Raw genomic sequence first — 23289 nt, forward strand, 5'->3', positions numbered from 1 at the left:
GCCGCAGCCGCTCCGAATCGCTGGAAATCTTGGCGTCAACTGGAAGCTGTTTAAACAGCGCTTCCAGCTCTTCCTAGAAGCCACAGACAGGGAGAATGCATCAGACACCAGGAAGATCGCCCTCCTCCTCTCCACGGCGGGGCAACACGCCATCCACAGCTACAACTCCCTGGCATTCGCGGAAGGTGAGGACAAGACTAAATATAAGATGGTGCTTCTAAAGTTCGAGGAACACTTCAGCGTGGAAGTCAATGAGAGCTTCGAGAGGTACCTTTTCCAGCAGCACCTGCAGGGTAAGGATGAGCCTTTTCAATCTTACTTGACACACCTCCGTATCCTCGCACAGTCCTGCGGCTATGAGTCCACCTCCGACTCCATGATACGGGATCAGATAGTTTTTGAGGTCATCTCGGACACCCTAAGCCAGCAACTCCTCAAAATTAAGCGCCTCACCCTAGCGACTGCCATCGAGACCTGCGTCCTCCATGAGAACGCGACCAGCCGGTACTCCCAAATCCAGGCGGCCGAAACGGCACGGCACGGGTCCTACGAGGCGGAGCGAGTCCAGTCGATTGAGCTCCTCCCGGCCCGGACGAGGGCAGCCATTTCGCGCGCTTTCCGAGGCCTCCCGCGCTTGTAGGCGCCAAAAGAGGGAACGTTGATTCAGAGGGACGTGATGCGCAGGCGCGCTCTACGCAGGACAGCACCGCGCATGCACGGTGGCGCAACGAACGCCATGACGTCACGACGTGCAGCAACTGTGGCTCCGCCCATTTAAAGCGGCAATGTCTGGCCAAAGCGCGACAATGCCTCCGCTGTGGCAGGATGGGCCACTACGCTGCCTGCTGTCGAGCAGCTCAACCTGCCAACTCTCGACAATTCCGCCAGCCTCGCAGGGACGTGCGGGCAATTCAGCCCCCATACACTGAGTCATACCCTGACAGTATGCAGACCAGCGATACCGAAGACAGGGAGCCCTTCCGCGTTGCGGTAATCCACAAGAACCGGATGTCGCACATCGGAACCACCAGCCGCTGCCAGTGCACAGCATTGATCCGGGCAATGAGTGGTGTGCCACCCTAACGGTCAACCGATCACAGATCACATTTCGCTTGGACACTGGTGCCTCCGCCAATCTCCTCACATGGTCAGCCTGCCAGGCCTTGAAGGTTAAACCACCAATTCTGCCATCCCACTGTCAGCTGGTTGACTACAATGGAAACGCCATGGGGTCCTGCCAGCTCGAGGTTACACACAACTCACACAAAGCCACATTGTCATTTGAATTAGTTGGATCCTCGAAGGACTCTCTGTTAGGCGCACAGGTGTGCAAGATCCTCCACCTCGTTCAGCGGGTACACACTCTGTCTCCAGAAGGCACGTCCGATTTCCCGGATGCAGACTTTAGGGCGCAGCTCCACTCACTCCTCACACACAACCAGGAGGTCTTTGAGGGCGTGGGCACACTGCCCTACACGTACAGATTCCGGCTCAAACCGGACGCCACCCCGGTCATTCGCGCACCTCGTAGAGTCCCAGCACCACTCAAGGGCCGCCTCAAGCAGCAGCTGCAGGACCAAGGAGTGCTTTCCCGGGTCACGGAGCCAACACCATGGGTCAGCTCCATGGTGTGCGTCAAGAAGCCCTCCAGCGAGCTCCGGATCTGTATCTACCCAAAAGATTTGAATCACAACATTATGAGGGAACACTACCCCATACCCAAACGAGAAGAAATCACGAGCGAAATGGCTCAGGCAAAAATATTCACCAAGCTTGATGCCTCAAAGATTCAATTGGATCAGTCCAGCAGAAAGCTGTGCACTTTCAACACTCCATTTGGCAGATATTGCTACAATGGGATGCCATTCGGCATCATCCCGGCCTCCGAGGTGGTCCATCACATCATGGAACAAATGATGGAGGGCATCGAATGGGTACGCGTCTACGTAGACGACGTTATCATCTGGTCCACCACACCACAGGAGCACATCAGTCATCTCCAGCGTGTCTTTGCACGGATACGAGATCAGGGCCTGCGCCTCAACCGAGCCAAGTGCTCTTTTGGCCAGATTGAGCTCAAGTTTTTGGGGGACCACATCTCCCGGTCAGGTGTGTGGCCGGATGCCGACAAAGTGGCAGCTATCGCAGCCATGCAGCAGCCGTCAGACAAGAAGGCAGTGCTGTGCGTTCTCGGAATGGTCAACTTCCTGGGGGAGTTCATTCCTAACCTTGCCTCACACACGACTGCTCTTCGCCACCTGGTCAAGAAGACAACGGAATTCCAGTGGCTGCCCGCACACCAGAGTGAATGAGAGAAGCTCAAGGTAAAGCTCACCACCGCCCCGGTACTGGCGTTTTTTGATACCACACGGGAAACAAAGATCTCAACTGACGCCAGCCAGTCCGGCATTGGGGCGGTACTCCTGCAACGGGACGTCACCGAATCACGGGCCCCGGCCGCCTATGCGTCACGGGCCATGACCCCCACAGAACAGCACTATGCGCAGATTGAAAAGGAGTGCCTCGGCTTGTTGACCGGCAGCGACAAATTTCACGATTATGTATATGGTCTTCCGCAGTTCACTGTGGAGACCAACCATCGCCCCCTGGTCGGCATCATTCAGAAGGACCTCAACGATATGACCCCTCGCCTCCAGCGCATTCTGCTCAAGCTCCGGAGGTACGACTTCCAACTTGTCTACACCCCAGGGAAGGATCTAATCATCGCAGATGCTCTGTCCAGGGCAGTTGACACACCGCCCGAATCGGAGGGGTTCGTTTGTCAGGTCGACGCACAAGTAGCCTTCACATCGGCCAATCTGCCGGCCACTGACGCACGTCTGGCCCACATTCGCCATGAGACTGCGGCTGACCCCTTTCTACAGCGTGTAATGCGCCACATGACGTAAGGGTGGCTCAAGGGGCAGTGCCCACAATTTTACAATGTCCGGGACGACTTGGCCGTCATTGATGGTGTCCTCTTGAAGTTGGACCGGATCGTGATTCCAAACAGCTTGCACCGGCTTGTCCTCGAACAACTCCATGAAAGGCCATCTCGGAGTTGAAAAGTGTAGGCGGAGGGCTCGAGAGGCTGTGTACTGGCCGGGCATCAGCGACAACATCGCCAACATGGTGCTCAACTGCCCCACCTGTCAAAGGTTTCAGCCGGCGCAACCCCCTGAGACACTTCAGCCCCATGAGTTGGTCACGTCCCCCTGGGCGAAGTTGGGCGTGGACCTCTTTCATGCGCTCGGCAGGGACTACATCATTCTGATTGACTACTTCTCAAATTATCCGGAGGTCATACACCTGCACGACATGACATCATCAGCTGTCATCCGGGCATGCACAGAAACCTTTGTTCGCCATGGAATTCCGCTCACCGTCATGTCTGACAATGGGCTTTGCTTTGCGAGCCAAGAATGGTCTTCCTTTGCCACTTCATACAACTTCACGCACGTGACGTCCAGTCCCTTGCATCCCCTGTCGAATGGCAAGGCGGAAAAGGGCGTCCACATTGTGAAGCGGCTCCTCTGCAAGGCTGCTGATGCCGGATCTGACTTCTGTTCAGCCCTGCTGGCCTATCGCTCGGCCCCACTGTCCACGGGCCTCTCGCCAGCCCAGCTGTTGATGGGTCACACCCTCAGGACCACTGTGCCGTCTATTCATGTTCCTGAACCCGACCACGCTCTAGTACTGCGAAGGATGCAACAACAGCGTATTCAGCAGAAGGTGGCACATGATGCTCAGGCGACTGATCTTCCTGCCCTGACGCCTGGAGACAAAGTACACATACACCTACCGGAGGGTGGCTGGTCGGCAACCGCCGAAGTTCTCCGCCACGTGGCTCCCTGCTCATTCCTGGTTCGCATGCCTGTTGGCTCCATTCGCCGCCGTAATCGGCGGGCCCTTCGTCTGGTTCCGCGCTCGCTACGAGATCATACACCGGTACCACGCCCTCCTGTTGTCCCTGATGTCGACTTCGTTGAGCTTCCTGCCACTTTGCCTCTTCCTCTCTCGCCCGTGGCCAGGCCCATTCCTCAGCCGGTGGATCCTGACAATTCCTTGAGGCGGTCAATCCGAATTCGTCGCCCACCTGAGAGACTTGACTTATGAGCCTGTTAGCACATTGGACTCACTGAATTGTTTTACAGTACTGTTAACATGTTTCTCTCTTGTCGTTTATTGTTCCAGAAGTTTTCTCCCGTTGTTTGCTGATTGCATTTGTTCTGTTATTGGTACAACCTCGTTGTTCTGTTGCACCTGACACCTTCCTATGTATATAGTTTAGCCTCATGTACATGTTGTAAATATTGCACACACATACTCAGATGCACTCAGTACACATTTCTATTTATTAGCATGTCGGCACATATCCTTGTGAAAGGGGGGGATGTCATGATATCCACATCAGCATATTATGGTGCAATCACACACACACTGATGGACAGGTAGTTGGACCATCCAGCACACACATAACATCGCAGCCAATCACCAGTGAGAGCACACGCACTATAAAACAGGGAACACCACAGTTCCCGCTCATTCTACCAGGAGATAGCTCAGAGCTCACAGCGTGCCACTCAGACATAGACCATGTGCTGAGTGCCTCATCAAGATAGTGATCGGGCTGGGTCCACAGGTTAGCTGGTGAAGCACGAACCTAAGCCAGCAGTTAGTAGTTGTCGTTGTTTAAGACAATAAAACAGAGTTGTACCATCTACAGCCGTGGATCATTTGTGCATCGGAACACCCAATACGACAGAGCGGAGCATCGCGGAAGGGTGGAGTGTACTGTGTACAACCCCTAATCACATTTGAATGCATGAAAATGCCGGTTTAACATTTTGCCATCGGCATGGGATGCAAACCTCATTATTTCCACCATCAAGGGACTGGAAAATGGTGCCCAAATCGGCGCTGGGCCCGGATCTTTATTTTGGCTGGACGCCCGATTCTCTGCCCGATCGCGGCTTGTATTTGCAGTGTCGCAAGGCAGAGGATTTCACCCAGTGTCTTTGTGTAAATTAAAAATGAGGGCATTCAGTGCTATGGGAGTACAATCAATTGCCTGGTGATTGATCAGAGGTGTCTTTAAAATTGAACTTCCCGTCACTCGGCGATGGTAATGCTGAACGCTGATAATAAAAGTTACTGCCTCGAATGATTCTATGTGGAGAAATGGTCTATGACATTTTGATCAGTCTGGAGTTTAGTCAATGCCAGAATGGATGTTTACAGTGTTCACTGTTGGACTTTTATAAATGAGAGTACCTTTGAAACTAATGGGTTTAAATGAAAGAAAATAACTTTGTGGGATATGCAAGGGTAAAGATGATCTGTCAAGATAATTGCTCCTCAACATTCTATTTTTTTAAGTACAGCACATTAATGTTTATTGAAAGAGTTCCAATTTCATTAAAGCAGCTTCGTAAAAATAACGCAGCTTTTGTGCTTTTTTTTCAACCAGCTGGCCACAAATTTACTATCAATTAAGGTATTTTAAGATTATGAGATCCTTAATTTAATAATTACTAAGTACTCTAAAAGAAAAATTACTTCCAAGATTGTCCCACTTAAGTAAGGAATTAAGACACCGAATAATTAAGTGACCCCAAGTGTGCCACCAACATTTTGCATAATTCATGTGCATGCATTCACCTCCTGAACGTGAGTCAAAAAGCTTGGATTCTTGAATGAGAAATCCAAAGGAGTAAACAGAATGATCAGAATACAAATAACTGATACTGAATAAACTCATTGCTTCCGTTGAAGATCATTGAATTCAATGTTGCCAAGTGTGAGACTATCCATTTTGGGAGGAATAACAGCAGAATGGATTATTATTTAAACGGTAAGATGTTAAAACATGCTGCTGTGCAGAGGGACCTGGGTGTGCTGGTGCACGAGTCGCAAAAAGTTGGTGTGCAGGTGCAACAGGTGATTAAGAAGGCTAATCGAGTTTTGTCTTTCATTGCTAGAGGGATGGAGTTCAAGACTAGTGAGGTTATGCTGCAATTGTATAGGGTGTTGGTGAGGCCGCATCTGGAGTATTGTGTTCAGTTTTGGTCTCCTTACCTGAGAAAGGACATATTGGCACTGGAGGGAGTGCAGAGGAGATTCACTAGGTTGATCCCAGAGTTGAGGGGATTAGATTATGACGAGAGGTTGAGTAGACTGGGACTGTACTCATTGGAGTTTAGAAGGATGCGGGGGGATCTTATTGAGACATATTAAATTATGAAGGGAATAGATAGGATAGATGTGGGCAGGTTGTTTCCACTGGTCGGGGAAAGCAGAACTAGGGGGCATAGCCTCAAAATAAGGGGAGGTAGATTTAGGACGGAGTGTAGGAGGAACTTCTTCACCCAAAGGGTTGTGAATCTCTGGAATTCCTTGCCCAGTGAAGCAGTCGAGGCTCCTTCTTTAAACGTTTTTAAGAAAAAGATAGATGCCTTTCTAAAGAATAAAGGGATTCGGGGATATGGTGTAAGGGCCGGAAAGTGGAGCTGAGTCCACAAAGATCAGCCATGATCTCATTAAATGGCGGAGCAGGCTCGAGGGGCCAGGTGGCCTACTCCTGTTCCTAGTTCTTATGTTCTTATGTTCTGATTGAGAGATAGATGAAAAGAATTCTAGTTTTAAAAAAAATCTTTTCACAGAAAGTGAGCATCACTTGCGTGGCCAGCATTTATTGCCCATCCCTAATTACCCTTGGCAAACTGGTGTTTAACCACCATCTTGAACAACTGTAGTGCATGCAGTGTTGGTGCATCCAAGTGATGTTAGAACGGGTGTTCCAGAATTTTCCTCCATCGACATTGAAGGAACAGTGATATAGTTCCAATTCAGGATGATAAGTGACTTGAGGGGAACTTGCAGGTGGTGGTGTTCCCAAGCATTTGCTGTTATTGTCCTTGGAAGTGATAGAGGTTGTGCATTTTGATGATGCTATTGAAAGAGCGTTAGTGAGATGCAGCAGTGCATTTTGTTCATTATACACATTTGTGACCACTGTGTGTCACAGCTGAAGGGAATAAATGATGAAGGTGGTGGATGGGTGGTGATGAAGCTTTGACCTGAATAATGTTGAGTTTCTTGAGCTTTATTGAGGTGTACACATCCAGGAAAGTGGAGAATATTCCATCCAACTCTTGACTAGTGCCTTGTAGATGATAGACAGGATTTGAGGGAATAGAGAGGGATGAGATACTTGCCACAGGGTTCCTCAGGTGTAATCTAACAAAATGGGACCAGAGTTCCCTAACAAGTGCATTTAGCCGGTATCTACCGGAACTCTGGTTCTATTTACGGCCTCAGCGGGGAATCCCCCCACCGAGGCCACACTTAGTCCTGTTCTGCTCGCCGGAACTCCTCAGTGCAGAACATTGGGACGTCATTTTTAAATGGTGTCTCAATCTCTCAATGACCCCCCCCTCATTGACATGATTGCCAACGTCCCTCCCCACAAAGCCTCAACAAGAAGGTTCTCGGTCCCACCCACACCCCATGCATGGCACCCTTGGGCCTGATTCCCATCACAGCAAAAATGCCAGCTGGGCACTGCCAGGCTGGCAGTGCCTTTGCCAGTTGGTGGTGCCACTTTGGCACCTTAGCAGTGCCAGGTGGCACTGCCAGTGCCAGGGTGCCCAGCTGGCACCAGAAGTACCAGGGTGCCACCCTGCCCAAGGGGCAAGCACCTGGGGTCTCCGATTCCCTGGGATACCCCCTTAAGTGCCGTTCCCTCTGGTCCCCATTTGTGGAGACCAGCACTGGCTTCGGATAGATCATGGAAGAGCATATTAGAGTGAGACTAGCTGGCTCAATCTAACATGTAGATTTGCAAAATAGTGATCCCGCCCACAATTGAGATTGCAACGTCTTACGAAATCATGTTGGATCTCGGGTGGCGTGGTGAGCCGGGTAGATCCCGGAAGTGGGATCTCCCACATCTACTGGCCGCGCTGCCTTTCGGGCGCAACACGGGCAGTAGATCGCGTCCCTAGCCCCTGACCTGCTCTTGTAGCCGCAGTATTTATATGGCTAGTACAGTCCAGTTCCTGGTCAAAGGTAACTCCCAGTATGTTGATGGGATTCAGCGAAGATAATGCCACTGAATGCGATGGGGAGATGATTAGATTCCCTTTTGCTGGCGATGGTTATCGCCTGACACGTATGTGGTGCAAATGTAACTTACAGCTAATCAGCTCAAGCCCGAATGTTGTCCAGAACTTATTACATATGGACACAGATTGTTTTGGTATCTGATGAGTCGCGAATGGTACTGAACATTGTGCCACATCATGCAATCATCAGCGAACATCCCCACTTCTGACCTTGTGATGGAGAGAAGGTAATTGATGAAGCAACTGAAGATTGTTGGACCTAGGACACTACCCTGGAGAACTACTGCATCAATGGCATGGGACTCAGATGATTGAGCTCCAACAACCACAGCCATCTTACTTTGTGCTAGTGTGACTCCAACCAGTGGAGAATTTGTCCCCTGATTCCCATTGGATCCAATTTTCCTACAGCTCCTTGCCCCGTTAGTCAAAGGCTACTTTAAATCAAGGGCAGTTATGCTCACCTCCTCTTAAGTTCAGCATTTAGCCATGTTTGGACCAAGGATGTAATGAGGTTAGGAACTGTGTTTCATTGGTGTAGGGAATAAATGTTGAAGTTGGTGGATGGGGTTGTGATCAAGCTTTGTCCTGCTGGAACTCAAACTGAGTGTCACTGAATGGATTATTGCTGAGTAAGTACCACTTGATAACTCTGTTGACAACACCTTCCATCACTTTGCTGAGAATAGAGAGTCGACTGATGGGACGGTAATTGGCCATGTTAGATTTGTCCTGCTTTTTGTGGACAGGGCATATTTGGGCAGTTTTACACATTGCCAGATAGAATCTAGTCTTGTATCTGTACTGGAACAGCTTGGCCATGTGTGCGACTTGTTCTCGCATACAAATTTATTGCTGGAATATTGTCAGTCTCCATAGCCTTTACACCATCAGTGCCTTCAGCCATTTCTCGATATCACGTGGAGTGAATCAAATTGGCTGAAAACTGACATCTGTGATGCAGGGGACCTCAGGAAGAGGCCAAGATGGATCATCCACTGGAACTTCATTAGGCAGCATTGAACTGATCTGATTTTCACTACGTGCAATCAAATTCAAGTCATGCACATAGGAGAAAAATGATCCATTTTAAATTGATTCCATTCCAAGGAGGCATTTTTTTGAGCTACTTTCCAGGGGCACCGAATTGCCTGTGCACAATGAAACGCAGCAATGGAGCACATTTCCCTTCCTTTGAAATTTATGAAAGGAAAATCAGACAGGTTTCTTTGGAGGTGTGCACTCCAACCTACACAGTTACTCCACTCATGCTGCAAGCATGAGGTTCATTAACTTGAGTGAAGACCCAGGAAAATCTCCCCTTTGATTTCTTTACTATAACTCTTGCCACCTGAGACTCTGGTATCGTTGAGCACAGCAGCTCTTCCCTTATCAAAATCCATCCCTTATCCTGGATAATCTCATTTCTCATTTGATCTTTAGAGTCAACAGAGAAAGAACCTTTAACCGGACCACAGAGTTGCTTGGAGGTGCCCTGGAGGTGAAAGATCAATGTTTTTAACCCAATGCAGCACCATTCAAATAATATTTTTAATTAAAAAAAATATCACCTCTATTACAATTCGTCAGTTCAGCACTGTTCCAGTTCCTGTCACCGTGTTACAGCTAAATATGTTTTTGTGAGAAAAACCCGAGCGAAGAGGTTGTGCCCAAAGTTGACAGAGCAATGGTGGTATTGCTGTCACCTTGTCCACAGAGTAAGTGCCACAGTTCATCAGAAGAACTGGTGTCTGCGCATGCCCAGATCTGAGTTCCAGGTTCGGATCTGCGTATAAACCACAATTTCTGAAACTATATTAAATGTCTGGCAAAAAACAGTGATAAAAAATCTAAAGAAATTCTCATGGCAGCATGGGAAGTAATAAAACCTCTTTTTTAATATTATTGTTCACAAAAGCACATTAAAAATGTATATTGAGCTGATTTTGTTTCTGTGAGATTTGATCAGAAAGCAAAGTGCAGATCTATTTGATTCATAGAGTTTCAATCAAAATATTCCTTAAATCATATCTATATAGAGACTTGAATTTGTTTTCCACAGCATAATAAACAATTTAATGATGCTGATGTTTGTTTCTTATCTAACTTTTTGAGTGTAGTTATTAAATTTGTAAACATTTTAGCTAGAAATGAGCAATAGCATCTGTTGCTTACTCACCTCTTCAAGTTGCGAGTTCTTTCATGTGTTATATATTTATCTTACAAATTGGTTTTGCCCAAATAGAGCTAATGCTTTATAAGCACTTTATAAGCATTGTGGTGCTGCTTCACAGTATTTTCATTTCATTCTGTCAGGTCTTCACAGGTACTTCATGTGAAGAAATAAAAACCTGTCTTATAATATGGTGAATTTGAGCAAAGAATTAACGGAGAGGAGCACAAAATTCAAAAATACATCAAAAGGGTTTTTGCCCCTAAAACCACTTGGAAATTTTGGACGGTCAATCAGTACTCAGTAGAGTCAACCTGGACAAATTGAAATATTTAGACAATTCTTCTGTTATCATGATTTAGAAAATTAGTTAGCAAGCCCTTCAATGCAAATGAAAAGTGTGTCAGTTTTAGAATGTATGCTTTACAATCTTGCTTCAGATGCAGGACCAGAAGTAGGCCATTCAGCCCATCGAGTCTGCTTCACCATTCAATGAGATCACGGCTGATCTGATATAATCCTCAATTCCACTTTCTCGCTTTATCCCCATAACTCTCGAGTCCCTTACTGACTAAAACTCTGTCTATCTCAGCCTTGAACATACCTTTTTTTATACATTTAGAGTACCCAGTTCTTTTTTCCCAATAAAGGGGCAATTTAGTGTGGCCGATTTACCTACCCTGCACATCTTTGGGTTATGGGGGTGAGGCCCACGCTGACACAGCGAGAATGTGCAAACTCCACTGTAATAACCTGGCGTAACCTGCACAGGACTCATCCAGCTGGGGATGATTGTTCCCCGTGCTCAATTGGACTGAGTTAACCCAGCACGAGCATAAAAGGCAGGCACCTGTAGAGCCAGATAAAAAGGAATGAGGACCCGGTGAAAGGGAACTGGGCCCTGTGCATGTATGATGCTGTTGCTGAAATAAAGGACTTTTAAGTCCTTAAGAAGCTCGTTGGACTCTGATTGGCGAAGATGATGAATTGGAGCTGTCGGCGTGCTGTTAGTTCGGCTGAGCTACTTTCCCGGAATTGTTTCTTTTTAAAAGAGTGGACTACGGTATAGAGTTTGTTTCTGTGGCGTTTTTGTTTTCCAGAGCCTGTAATGTCATGGAAGGCGAGTGCCGGGTCGAGGGTCAAGTTTTTTTTTACCGCCTGCTTGTGAAGTATGTCTGCTGGGAGTGATCTGAAGTCTGACGTGTCTGGCAGTACAGGATGCGGTATCTTCTGAGCGACGTCCGGTGTGGGTTGCGAAGCGTTTTGTTCGTCTCTGTCTGCTGTTGTTTCCTGATGCTGGCAGAGTGGTCCACCGGGGAGTCTGTTCTCGAGTTGCCGCCACCGTTTTGGAACATCATTGTGGTCGTGAGTGCGGAGTTGTGTTTGGAAGACTGTTCTGCGGCTGCTTAGACTGTGAGATTTGCAACAGTGATGTTTTGCCTGTGAGCTGACAGTTATTGTACGACTGCAGGTTTTGTGCCTAGAGACTCTGGTGTTGAGTGTTGATGTGACTTCTGGTCCTGTGGCAGCTTGCACGGAGCCCTGCTGTTTTTTAAAAATTTGAGCTGTATGTTTATTTGCCTGTGTAGAGGTACTGTAAGAATGTCGGGGCGATGGCTCCCTGGGCATTTTGGTAGATGCTTTATTTTTAGGTAGAATTTAGAGTGCCCGATTTTTATTTTTTTTAAATTAAGGGACGTTTGGATGTTACGGGACGTTGAGGTGGACGTTGTCCGAGGTTTTCCCCCACCTGTACCCTCTGTGGCTGAAGACATGCCACACCGATTGGGCCCCAGGGTTGATGGGTCCAATGTCGTGGTGCACGCCGTCCCCAGGTTCGACTGTTGGCAGCTTCACCCCGTGTGGCTGGTGAGGGTGTTGGGCCAGAGGTAATGCTTGGTGGAGTACATACCTGCCCGTCCTGCTTCCCCATTCGGTGGCACCTTATCCAAACCAATTTTCTTTTAGGTTTGTTGTCTGGCCACTGTGGAGTTTGCACCGGTTTAGTCCTCTCCTATCCTCTCCTCCTCCTCAATGGTTGTCCTTGCGAGGGGCTTTTGGACTTTGGCGGGGAGGGGTGTAATAACCTGGAGTAACCTGCACAGGACTCATCCAGCTGGGGATGATTGTTCCCCGTGCTCAGTTGGACTGAGTTAACCCAGCACTAGCATAAAAGGCAGGCAACTGTAGAGCCAACTAAAAAGGAATGAGGACCCGGTGAAAGGTAACCGGGCCCTGTGCATGTATGAATGAAATGAAATGAAAATTGCTTATTGTCACAAGTAGACTTCAAATGAAATTACTGTGAAACGCCCCTAGTCGCCACATTCCGCCGCCTGTTCGGAGAGGCTGGTACGGGAATGATGCTGTTGCTGAAATAAAGGACTTTTAAGAAGATCGTTGGACTCCCCTGGCTTTATCACATCCACACAGACAGTGGCCCGGGGCCAGGATCGAACCTGAGTCCTTGGCGCTGTGAGGCAGCAGTGCGAACCACTGCGCCACCGTGCCGCCCCTTGCCTTGAACACACTTAATGACTGGGCGTTAACCTGAATATGTCTGCTGGAACGGCCCGGCAACATCGTGAAATATTTGGCGCCTGCCGCAAATCCAGTTTCCGGTATCTCCCAGTATTTTCCCGACATAGCGGGATTTGTGTCAGGCACAGCAGATCTGGAAAATCCCCCCACAGGTTCTGAAACTGCATATATGTTCCATAAATCTGCCAATGTGTGTTCAGTGGAGATGCGTCAGACTGATTGGGACCTATATACACCAAATCCTAACCTTGCAAAGTATTTTCTATTGGCATTGTGAAGTGCCTGCCTTACCATTCTATCAATATAAGGGGACTGATCCAGAGACAGAACTCCCTCAGCTGGGGTGGTTTCCATTTCCAGGTCCCCAGTTACGACTTGGTGTACATTAAGTGCATGTACACCTGATCTCAGAATACATACCTTGACAGTCCTATTTGGGAGTCCAGGCTGGAGTTCAGATAAAGATTCTCAAATGTCAAGGCCAACCAAATTTTGGTAAAGTAGGTTGATAAGCTAACCTGTGTTTCTGAGGAGCCCCTGTGGCAGCATTCAGATTCCACTTCATGGGTGGAAGTGGGTGAGGGAGCAGCACACATTTCCCCATTAATAGTTATCGTTAATGTACAGCCTGTCCATGGTTTCTCAATTGTATCAATGAGGAACATGCATGGACCATGCGGGCTTCCTCAATGACATCAATGGGGAAATGTGTATCGGTCATGGCCCACCGTGCTGTATGTCCCTGGGTAATCGACCCAGTCTGCATAGTGCTGCTTCATGCAATCACATTTTCCTACATTATGTCCATCTAATTAGTTCCACCAAGGTCAAATACTCTGCGAATGTCGTAATTGTAGAAAAATCTTGATCTGTACAAAATCACACCATCATCTCAGGTTTTCATTTTGTAAACAAGTATGTTAATTTTACTGCAGTGCAGAATAATCAGGAAGTGTAAAATCCTTTGGAAGTTTTACATCATACATGCCTGATGAATGCAGCTGAGCACTTTTATCTTTTATCATCTGGAACCCTTTTTGGATAACATGTTGAATTCATTTCAGACCCACCCTGTCAGATGGAACTGAGCAATATTCAAAGACAGCAACGGGGAAAGAAACTGCTTGGTGAGCTCTAAATTATTCTTTTGAATAAGCTTTAATTCAAACAATGGAAATAATGTGAAATCAAATGAACCAACAACATTTCTTGGGATAATTTACCAATTGTAGAGGGTATGTTTAATATTTTTGTCTTTTCAAATATATTGATCAGAAAATGCATTTATGCTTGTCAGAAAAGCTAAAATAAAAACACAATGTTAGTTATTTGCTACAGATTTTAAATGGTTGCATTGTGCATTTATTTAACTATTAAGTATTGTGGCATGCATATTAGTATGATTGTTTCATATGTATTTTTATGTTAACATTTAGAAGAAATATTTGCTGGATTTTATTTATTTGTCAATTTGTACACCATAATAACACAACAGTTGCTTGTGTAGCATCAACGATAAATTTTTCTAATTCAGCAATATTTTAAAATATTGAGTTATATAGCTGATGAATACTGATTGTAGCAATATAATCTGATGGCTGTTGGGAATTCACTTGGCATCCAGATGCTGTTTTCAGAGGGTGGGACCAGTCACGGTGGCATACATGGAAGACAAATATGGGCTTTCTAGGGATGCTAGGCAAGACAGGCTACATGAACAGTGTTCTGTTCCCAACTATTCATGCATCCACTTCATACCCTCACCTGCAGAGAGAAGTGACCAATCCCTGTTTTAAAAGATTAATACATGAGAAGGTTCCTCTTCCTAGATGACACCGGTTGTGTGTTGGTTAGGCATGGGATATGGTTCATGCAACCTGACTTGTAACCATGCATCCTATCCATTACTTCCATACATAACAGTTGGAAAAATTGTCATTGAGAAATCGATTGGTACTAATAGTAGTACTGAGGTCAAAAGATAAATTAACAGCAGTAGAATAGTACCAACAAAACATACGTTTTCATGCTCATCATAGAATCCTTACACTGCAGAAGGAAACCATTCAGCCCATCGAGTCTGCACGGACTCTCCAAAAGAGCACCCTACCCAGGTCCACTCCCCCCATCCACCTGCCCAACCCCGTATCCTAACCTGCACATGCCTGGAGATGAGGGGGAAATTTAGCTTGACTGAACCATCTTTACCTGCACATCTTTGGACTGTGGGAGGAAACTGGAGCACCCAGAGTAAGCCCATGCAGACATGGAAAGAACTTGCAAATTACACGCAGTTACCAAAGGCAGGAATTGAATCTGGAACACTGGTGCTGCGAAGCAGCAGTACTCACCACAGGGCTACCAAATTCAAAATCTCTGACCTAATTTACAAATCTATCTTGATGATTATAAGGGGGGGGGGTGGGGTTGGTGATTATAAGGGGGTGTTGATGATTATAAGGGTGGTGATTATATGGGGGGGGGGGTTGATGATTATAAGGGGGGGGGTGATTGTAAGGGGGTGTTGGTGATTATAAGGGGGGTGTTGGTGATTATAAGGGGGGTGTTGGTGATTATAAGGGGGGAGTTGGTGATTATAAGGAGGGTGTTGGTGATTATAACGAGGGTGTTGGTGATTATAACGAGGGTGTTGGTGATTATAAGGGAGGTGTTCGTGATTACAATGGTGTGTTGGTGATTATATGGGGGTGTTGGCGAATTATAAGAAGGGTGTTGCTGATTCTTAAGGTGGGATATTGGTGATTATAAGGAGGGTTTTGGTGATTATAAGGAGGGTGTTGGTGGGGAGGTGTTCGTGATTATAAGGGTGTGTTGGTGATTATATGGGGGTGTTGGCGAATTATAAGAAGGGTGTTGCTGATTGTTAAGGTGGGATGTTGGTGTTTATAAGGAGGGTGTGTGTGATTATAAGGTGGGGTGTTGGTGATTACCAGCAAAGTATTGGTGATTATAAGATGGGTGTTGGTGATTATAAGGTGGGGTATTGGTGATTATAAGGAGGGTGTTGATGATTATAAGGTGGGGTGTAGGTGATTATGAGGAAGGTGTCGGTGCTCATAAGGAGAGTGTTGATGATTATAAGGAGAGTGTTGGTGATTATAAGGAGGGTGTTGATGATTATAAGGTGGGGTGTCGGTGATTATAAGGAAGGTGTTGGTGATTATAAGGAAGGTGTTGATGATTATACGGTGGTAAGGTGGAGTGTCGGTGATTGTAAGGTCGGTGATTGTAAGGTCGGTGATTGTAAGGTCGGTGATTGTAAGGTCGGTGATTGTAAGGTCGGTGATTGTAAGGTCGGTGATTGTAAGGTCGGTGATTGTAAGGTCGGTGATTGTAAGGTCGGTGATTGTAAGGTCGGTGATTGTAAGGTCGGTGATTGTAAGGTCGGTGATTGTAAGGTCGGTGATTGTAAGGTCGGTGATTGTAAGGTCGGTGATTGTAAGGTCGGTGATTGTAAGGTCGGTGATTGTAAGGTCGGTGATTGTAAGGTCGGTGATTGTAAGGTCGGTGATTGTAAGGTCGGTGATTGTAAGGTCGGTGATTGTAAGGTCGGTGATTGTAAGGTCGGTGATTGTAAGGTCGGTGATTGTAAGGTCGGTGATTGTAAGGTCGGTGATTGTAAGGTCGGTGATTGTAAGGTCGGTGATTGTAAGGTCGGTGATTGTAAGGTCGGTGATTGTAAGGTCGGTGATTGTAAGGTCGGTGATTGTAAGGTCGGTGATTGTAAGGTCGGTGATTGTAAGGTCGGTGATTGTAAGGTCGGTGATTGTAAGGTCGGTGATTGTAAGGTCGGTGATTGTAAGGTCGGTGATTGTAAGGTCGGTGATTGTAAGGTCGGTGATTGTAAGGTCGGTGATTGTAAGGTCGGTGATTGTAAGGTCGGTGATTGTAAGGTCGGTGATTGTAAGGTCGGTGATTGTAAGGTCGGTGATTGTAAGGTCGGTGATTGTAAGGTCGGTGATTGTAAGGTCGGTGATTGTAAGGTCGGTGATTGTAAGGTCGGTGATTGTAAGGTCGGTGATTGTAAGGTCGGTGATTGTAAGGTCGGTGATTGTAAGGTCGGTGATTGTAAGGTCGGTGATTGGTGATGGTGAGGTGGGGGATGGTGAGGTGGGGGTTGGTGATGGTGAGGTGGGGGATGGTGAGGTGGGGGTTGGTGATTGTGAGGAGGGGGTTGGTGATTACATTGGGAGTTTTAAATAGGACATGGGAAGTCCACACCCAGTAAGATACAGTAAAAAATGTTTATTTACAGCACAAACTATATGCAGCCTAGTAGACCCCGACGGGGTTCCTTTTCTGGTCGGTAGCACTGTTGCTTCACAGGGCCAGGGTCCCAGGTTTGAATCCCAGCTTGGGCCACGGTCTGTGCGGAGTCTGCACGTTCTCCCTGTGTCTGTATGGGTTTCTTACAGGTGCTCCGGTTTCGTCCCACAAGTCCTGAAAGATGTGCTGTTAGGTAATTTGGACATTCTAAATTCTTCCTCCGTGTACCCGAACAGGCACCGGAATGTGGCGACTAGGGGATTTTCACAATAATTTCATTGCAGTGTTAATGTAAGCTACTTGTCACAGTAAAGATTATTATTATTATTATAATAGGCAGATTTGCCAAAAACTGATCCCGCCCATTGTGGGCAGGATTCCCTTGCAAAATCTGGCGAGATTGAGTTGAATCTCGCGAGGTGTTGAGAGCCGGGTAGATCCCGGGAGCAGGGTCTCCCGGCTTTCACTGGCCATGGCAAGGTACGAATTCTGGAGTTCCTGCCAGAATGCGAGTGAACCTGATGATAATTATTATCTTTTGTATCCGTAAGTAACACTGAAATACACATTGAAAAGAAAACTGATCACAGATTCTTTAAGTGCTCTAGACAGTAAAACGTGAAGGAATGTTTTCAGCAACCTCTCACCACAAGTGTCTTGAAATTTATTTGGTTCATAATTGAATTACCATTTCACCAGAGAGCACCCAAGGTGATTCCAGGTTCCCAAGGCTAATTTCTGCTTTCAGCAGGTGGAAGTGACACAACATCTATCCTTTGCTGCAATCAGTGTGTTAAGTTAGTTCCAATGTTCCCATACATACTTATTGACATGTATTTGGTTACTTCAGGAATTTTTCTTCCAACATGTGATGAAGATGGTTATTATAAAGCGACGCAGTGTCATGGCAGTGTGGGACAATGCTGGTGCGTTGACCGCTATGGGAATGAAATGAGAGGATCTAGATCAAGTGGATCACCAGACTGTGGTACGTACAAAAACCAAAACAATACTTTTAGCCTCACATTTTTTGCCTCCTACTTTAAAAAAAAAACATGCAATATCTATATGTCACATGTTTACTTTATTGAAGCATCCACCATTATTTCCAAAATCTGATACTGAACTATTATTCCATTTTGGTAATGCAGAAGTTCTCTGTGTAGCAGACCTAGTGCTGAATAATATGCTTCGCGATCAGAAACGTTTCCCACTTTGCGGGATGTACTAGGGGGGTGACATCAGGTGCAATTTAGGACGTCATCACCCCAGCAGTACGCAGGTGGGTCAAAAAGTCGAGAACCTGCCTGGGTTATTTAAAGATCTATAGAAAAGATAATTCAGCTAATTAACTAACCATCTCATTGCAATAATATGGTCAGAAGGCAATAATACGCTTTCAGGATGAGATTTAAGACAGTTGGAGAATCCATTTTTTTAAGGGCGAGACCAGATTCTCAGCTTTGCAGGTCAAACTCAATTGTCTGCAGGAACTGCTCATTTGAGTGTGCGGGATGATATTTTGGATGTTTTTCACAGGATGAGGAATCTCCTCTTATTGAAAAGGGTCTTTTGATTGTTCATTGAATATACTTCTTTCCATAGGGGCACCACGGTAGCACAGTGGTTAGACCTGTGGCTTCACAGCGCCAGAGTCCCAGGTTCGATTCCCCGCTGGGTCACTGTCTGTGCGGAGTCTGCATGTTCTCCCCCAGTCTGCGTAGGTTTCCTCCGGGTACTCCAGTTTCCTCCCACAGTCCAAAGACTTGCAGGTTAGGTGGATTGGACATGCTAAATTGCCCTAGTGTCCAAAAAAAAGGTTAGGGGGGGCTATTGGGTTACGGGGATAGGGTGGAAGCGAGAGCTTAAAGTGGGCCGGTGCAGACTCGATGGGCTAAATGGCCTCATTCTGCACTGTATGTTCTATAACCCAGGGGTGAGGGGTGCAAACTCTCAGAGACAGATGGGGATTGTGTTCTCAGTTGGAGATACAACCTCCAGCAAGTAGAATTGTGGTTTCTCAGGAAAGCGAAGGAGCAACGCCAGAGCCTGATGGTCAGGAAGAAGCCAGAAACCTTCATCAGATGGGCCGAAGAACTTGTGTCGCTCCAAGGGTTTACAAGCAGTGATTCAGCTGGCTGCAATTGAATGGAGACTCAGTGCAGAATCGAAATGATACATGCTCGCAGGGGATCACATCCAGTTGCCTTGGGAGGTACCCAATGCCAGGTTCATTGAAGGTGACAGTGGCGCTTTAATTTTTTGGACCATGCTCACTCCAGGCAGGTATTGAGAGATATGGGCCAAATGCGAGCAAGTGGGACTAACTTAATGATAGAAACTGGGCGGCATGGACAAGCTGGGCCAAAGGGCCTGTTTCCATGCTGTAAACATCCATGACTCGGGCAGCCTGTGGCGACCTTAGCGGCATCACACAACCTGTTACACACCATTTCATCAAAGTGTTCGCAAATGCAATATTCTGAAGGGCTGGGAATTACATCTCCTTCACACAGGATGTCCAAGGTGAAATGGATGAAACCCAGACCTGATGCAGAGAGGAGGTACAATAAAAGTTACGCCACCATCCGGGTCATAGTGGAGCAGATCATCGCTCTCCTAAAGATGTGATTCCTATGCCTGGAGAGATTTGGAGATGCATTACATTACTCCCCTTCACATGTGTCTCTGATGGTCAAGGTTTACTGTACACTCCATAACATTGCCGTCCAAAGTTCATATGCCCTGAAGGATGAGAACACCCCACATGGCAGCCAACTCAATGAACACAAGGCTGATGACGAGGAGGGACAAGAGTATTACTCCTACCGATGGCCCTCGCTATAATCAAGTGGATAGGCGTAACACCTTAATATGTCAAAGGTTTCTGTTGTCTGTATTGCCACTGCTGCAGAAGAGGTTTTGTGAGCTGTTGGCCCCCATTTTCCCAGCGCTCGGCATGAGGCGACCACGCTGATCATATGCCGCACGCAAGAGGGCACCAAGAGCAGCCTCACTGAATCTGGGGGCAGCTTTGCCCTTCTAGAACGCCTCGCTCCTCACTTTGATGGTGCAGACATTTATGCTTGGAAACATGTAATAAATGTACAACTCCTCAATGTCAAAAGGTGGGAGGCATGTTGATTTTTTAAATAAATGTCTGCCACCTATGAAGATTGACACAGTTTGCAGAGATCAGTTTAAATTTACATTGACTTACCTGGCCAGACTGGAAAATGTACAAACCTTCACTAGATTTGTCGATTGATCATCTGATGGATCACCTGACACTGTCCCGTGCCAGGGGGCCCTTTAAAGTGTTGGCCGTTACCTCGTTCCAAGTCACGTCATACCACCTCAGAGACCGGATAGCCCGCCTTCCAACACTCATTGGGTGGGATGCTGGTCTGTAACCGCCCTTGCCACTAATTTACTGCAATTACCGTATTATCGGACGTGCGCCAACAGCAGACCCAGACATCGAAAAGTTGCCAACATATGGGTCCAAAACCCTCTGCCGGCGTGCAACTGTATTATTCACTCCCTAGTTTTACAAAATTGTTTTGAATACTGCAAATTACAAAAAATAATTCTACTTTTATTCATTGATGTATGTTTCTGTCAAAATTCCTTTGAGTTGCACCTTAGTTGCATAATTTATTTTGGAGAATGTCAAAGAAATATGAAACTTAGCTGAAAAAATGCAATGGAAACCAAAATCTAGATTAATGTGATCTGGAGTGCAGTTTGTTCAAATATTCTGTATGTTAAGGCTTGTAAAAAGATTAATTGACTGTTTCAGCAGAGTTAAGTGTGCATGGCTCCAGGAACACACAGCACTTTACAGCCCATTAGATTGCTGTGGAATTGTAAATTCACCAAAACACACCACAGAGCTCGCAACTAATATCATATGCAACAATGACAAAGTGATTTTACATTCTGGATGAATGAAAAATACTATTCTCAGAGAGGTAACCAGAGATTCTGATTTAAATATGCATATAATGCAGTGAATAAATAGTTATGTGAGCCATAACATCTTCATTTTCTTCAACATAAATCTACTTGTGATCTATGGCAGGGTTTCTTCAGTTTTGCGTCTTTACCGTTCACCAGTACTCATTTCACATTGCTTGAGCATCACTTGCAACAGCATAAATCTGCTGTTTGTTAGTGTCACCTTCGTCCCAGAAGATTGATTGCAATGGATCGCCACCCCTGTCTGCCCTGTGCTCCCCTTAAACATTCCACGTAGGTCAACTGCATCCTATCCATTATATCCATCATCCTTTTTCTCCACTGCTTCCTTCTCCTATGTTTTCTGTCAATCTTTACTTTCAGTAATTGTCTCTGTAAACGTCTGCTCAAATGTTGTGACCAAAATATTACATATCTCTCTCTTTTATTTTATGCACTAACCAGGGTTTGGTTTAGCACAGGGCTAAATCGCTGGCTTTGAAAGCAGACCAAGGCAGGCCAGCAGCACGGTTCAATTCCCGTACCAGCCTCTCTGAACAGGCGCCGGAATGTGGCGACCAGGGGCTTTTCACAGTAACTTAATTTGAAGCCTACTTGTGACAATAAGCGATTTTCATTTCATTTTTTTCATAATTTCCTCTTTCCTCCATAGACCTTCCTAGCACTTCTTTGCTAGTCTGTGTAGGACATAGAGAACTTCTTCAATGTCATAGAGTCATAGATGTATCCACATCTCAAATGCACATAACTTGTCAATAGTCTCTCTGTGTGTTAACCATGTCTCCAAGGCATATAACATGGATGAAGAAATGTACCACCTCAGCATTCTTTTCTTGAGGTTAAAGTTCAGTTTCTTAATGATATATCTTTCATTTTGACGAAACTGGCCTTGGCTATTGCAATTGTCCTTTGAATCTCACAGTCACATCTCCCTTCATCTGTGATAATGTGCCCAAGGTATGTGAACCTTTTCGTTTCTTCCAGGGCTTGTCCATTTACTTCAGTTTTCACTTCTGGGTTGACTCCCTGCTTGTCACCATTGCCTTGGCCGTCTTCAGACTCTTCCTTAACCCATATTCCACACTCCTTACTTTAATTTTGTTCACAATTTCCTGCACTGCTGTACAAATGCAAGAAACGCTATTTATTGGGCGTGATTCAGCGGCCTCATCGCGCCCGTCTTGGTGTCAGGACGAAGCCGTTGAATCTCGCAAGCCGCCTCTTGCAAAATTTGCGACATTCGAAACGTCTCACGAGATTCAATGGAATTTCGTGAGATGTCGCGATCTGGATCCCGTCCTCACTGGGCGTGATCCAGATCAGCATATTTAAATTAGCCGAACATTCATTTAAATACACGTTCGCCAGATTTGCCCAGTGCCAGGAACTCAACAGCAGCACCTGCGAGACCCCGTCAGGGCGCCAGTTAGTACTGGTCCATGCAAACATTGACCAGTCGTAACAGGAACCTGGGGGGATTCGCACAGGCCACTGTAGACCCCCTGGTGGTCGGGGACAGGGCAGGGTGGCACCCTGGCTCTCTGGCACCTTGGCACTGCTAGGCTGGCAGTGCCCGAGTGCTAGGTTGGCACTGCCAGGAATCGGACTGGGGGCTGTTTACCAGGTTGATGTGGGTTCTAGGCGGCCTCCCCAAGTGGGGCGAGGTGGAGGGGGAATCGGGCAGCCTTTCGAAATGGCGCACTCATCTGCCAGGAATCTTTCCAGTATATCCCTCTTAAGTACGGCCTGGGTTGGAGAACCTCCCCGAGGCCAAAAATAACTGGCAAAGTGCAGTTCAATAAGCGCAATTTTTTTTGGCGCTGCAGCCACCGAGAAACACCCTGCAAATCGTGCCATTCTGTGGACCTCAACTCAAGTCCACTGAATAGTGCCCATTGTCTTTTCAGAAGCAAGTGAGTTAAATGGGAATCCTGGTGTTTTTGTTTGCAACTTCATTGCCTCATTCTTCTCAACTCTCGAGAATAAAGACCCATTATCCTCAATCTGTCCTCACAGAAGAATCTCACCATCCTAGGAATTAACCTGGTGAATTTCTACTTCCTCGATAGTAAATATATCTTTCCTTATTCAAGGGGACTAAAACTGTACGCAATACACCAGTTACAGTCTAACCAAGGTTCTCTATGATTGAAGCAAGACACATCTACCCTCTTGCAATAA

The 23289-nt window shown here is 46.5% G+C and overlaps 1 protein-coding gene across 1 annotated transcript in view; it reads left to right on the plus strand.

The window, feature by feature from the left end:
* The window catches only part of LOC140408558 (testican-3-like), a 959832-nt gene that overhangs the window by 932429 nt on the left and 4114 nt on the right, over positions 1–23289 (plus strand). Inside the window, exons 10-11 of the mRNA XM_072495933.1 lie at positions 13905–13967; positions 17978–18115. Coding sequence (XP_072352034.1) covers positions 13905–13967; positions 17978–18115 — 201 coding nt within the window. The remainder of the gene's footprint in view (positions 1–13904; positions 13968–17977; positions 18116–23289) is intronic.

Source organism: Scyliorhinus torazame, chromosome 3, assembly GCF_047496885.1.
Source record: "Scyliorhinus torazame isolate Kashiwa2021f chromosome 3, sScyTor2.1, whole genome shotgun sequence".
Classification (NCBI taxonomy): domain Eukaryota; kingdom Metazoa; phylum Chordata; class Chondrichthyes; order Carcharhiniformes; family Scyliorhinidae; genus Scyliorhinus; species Scyliorhinus torazame.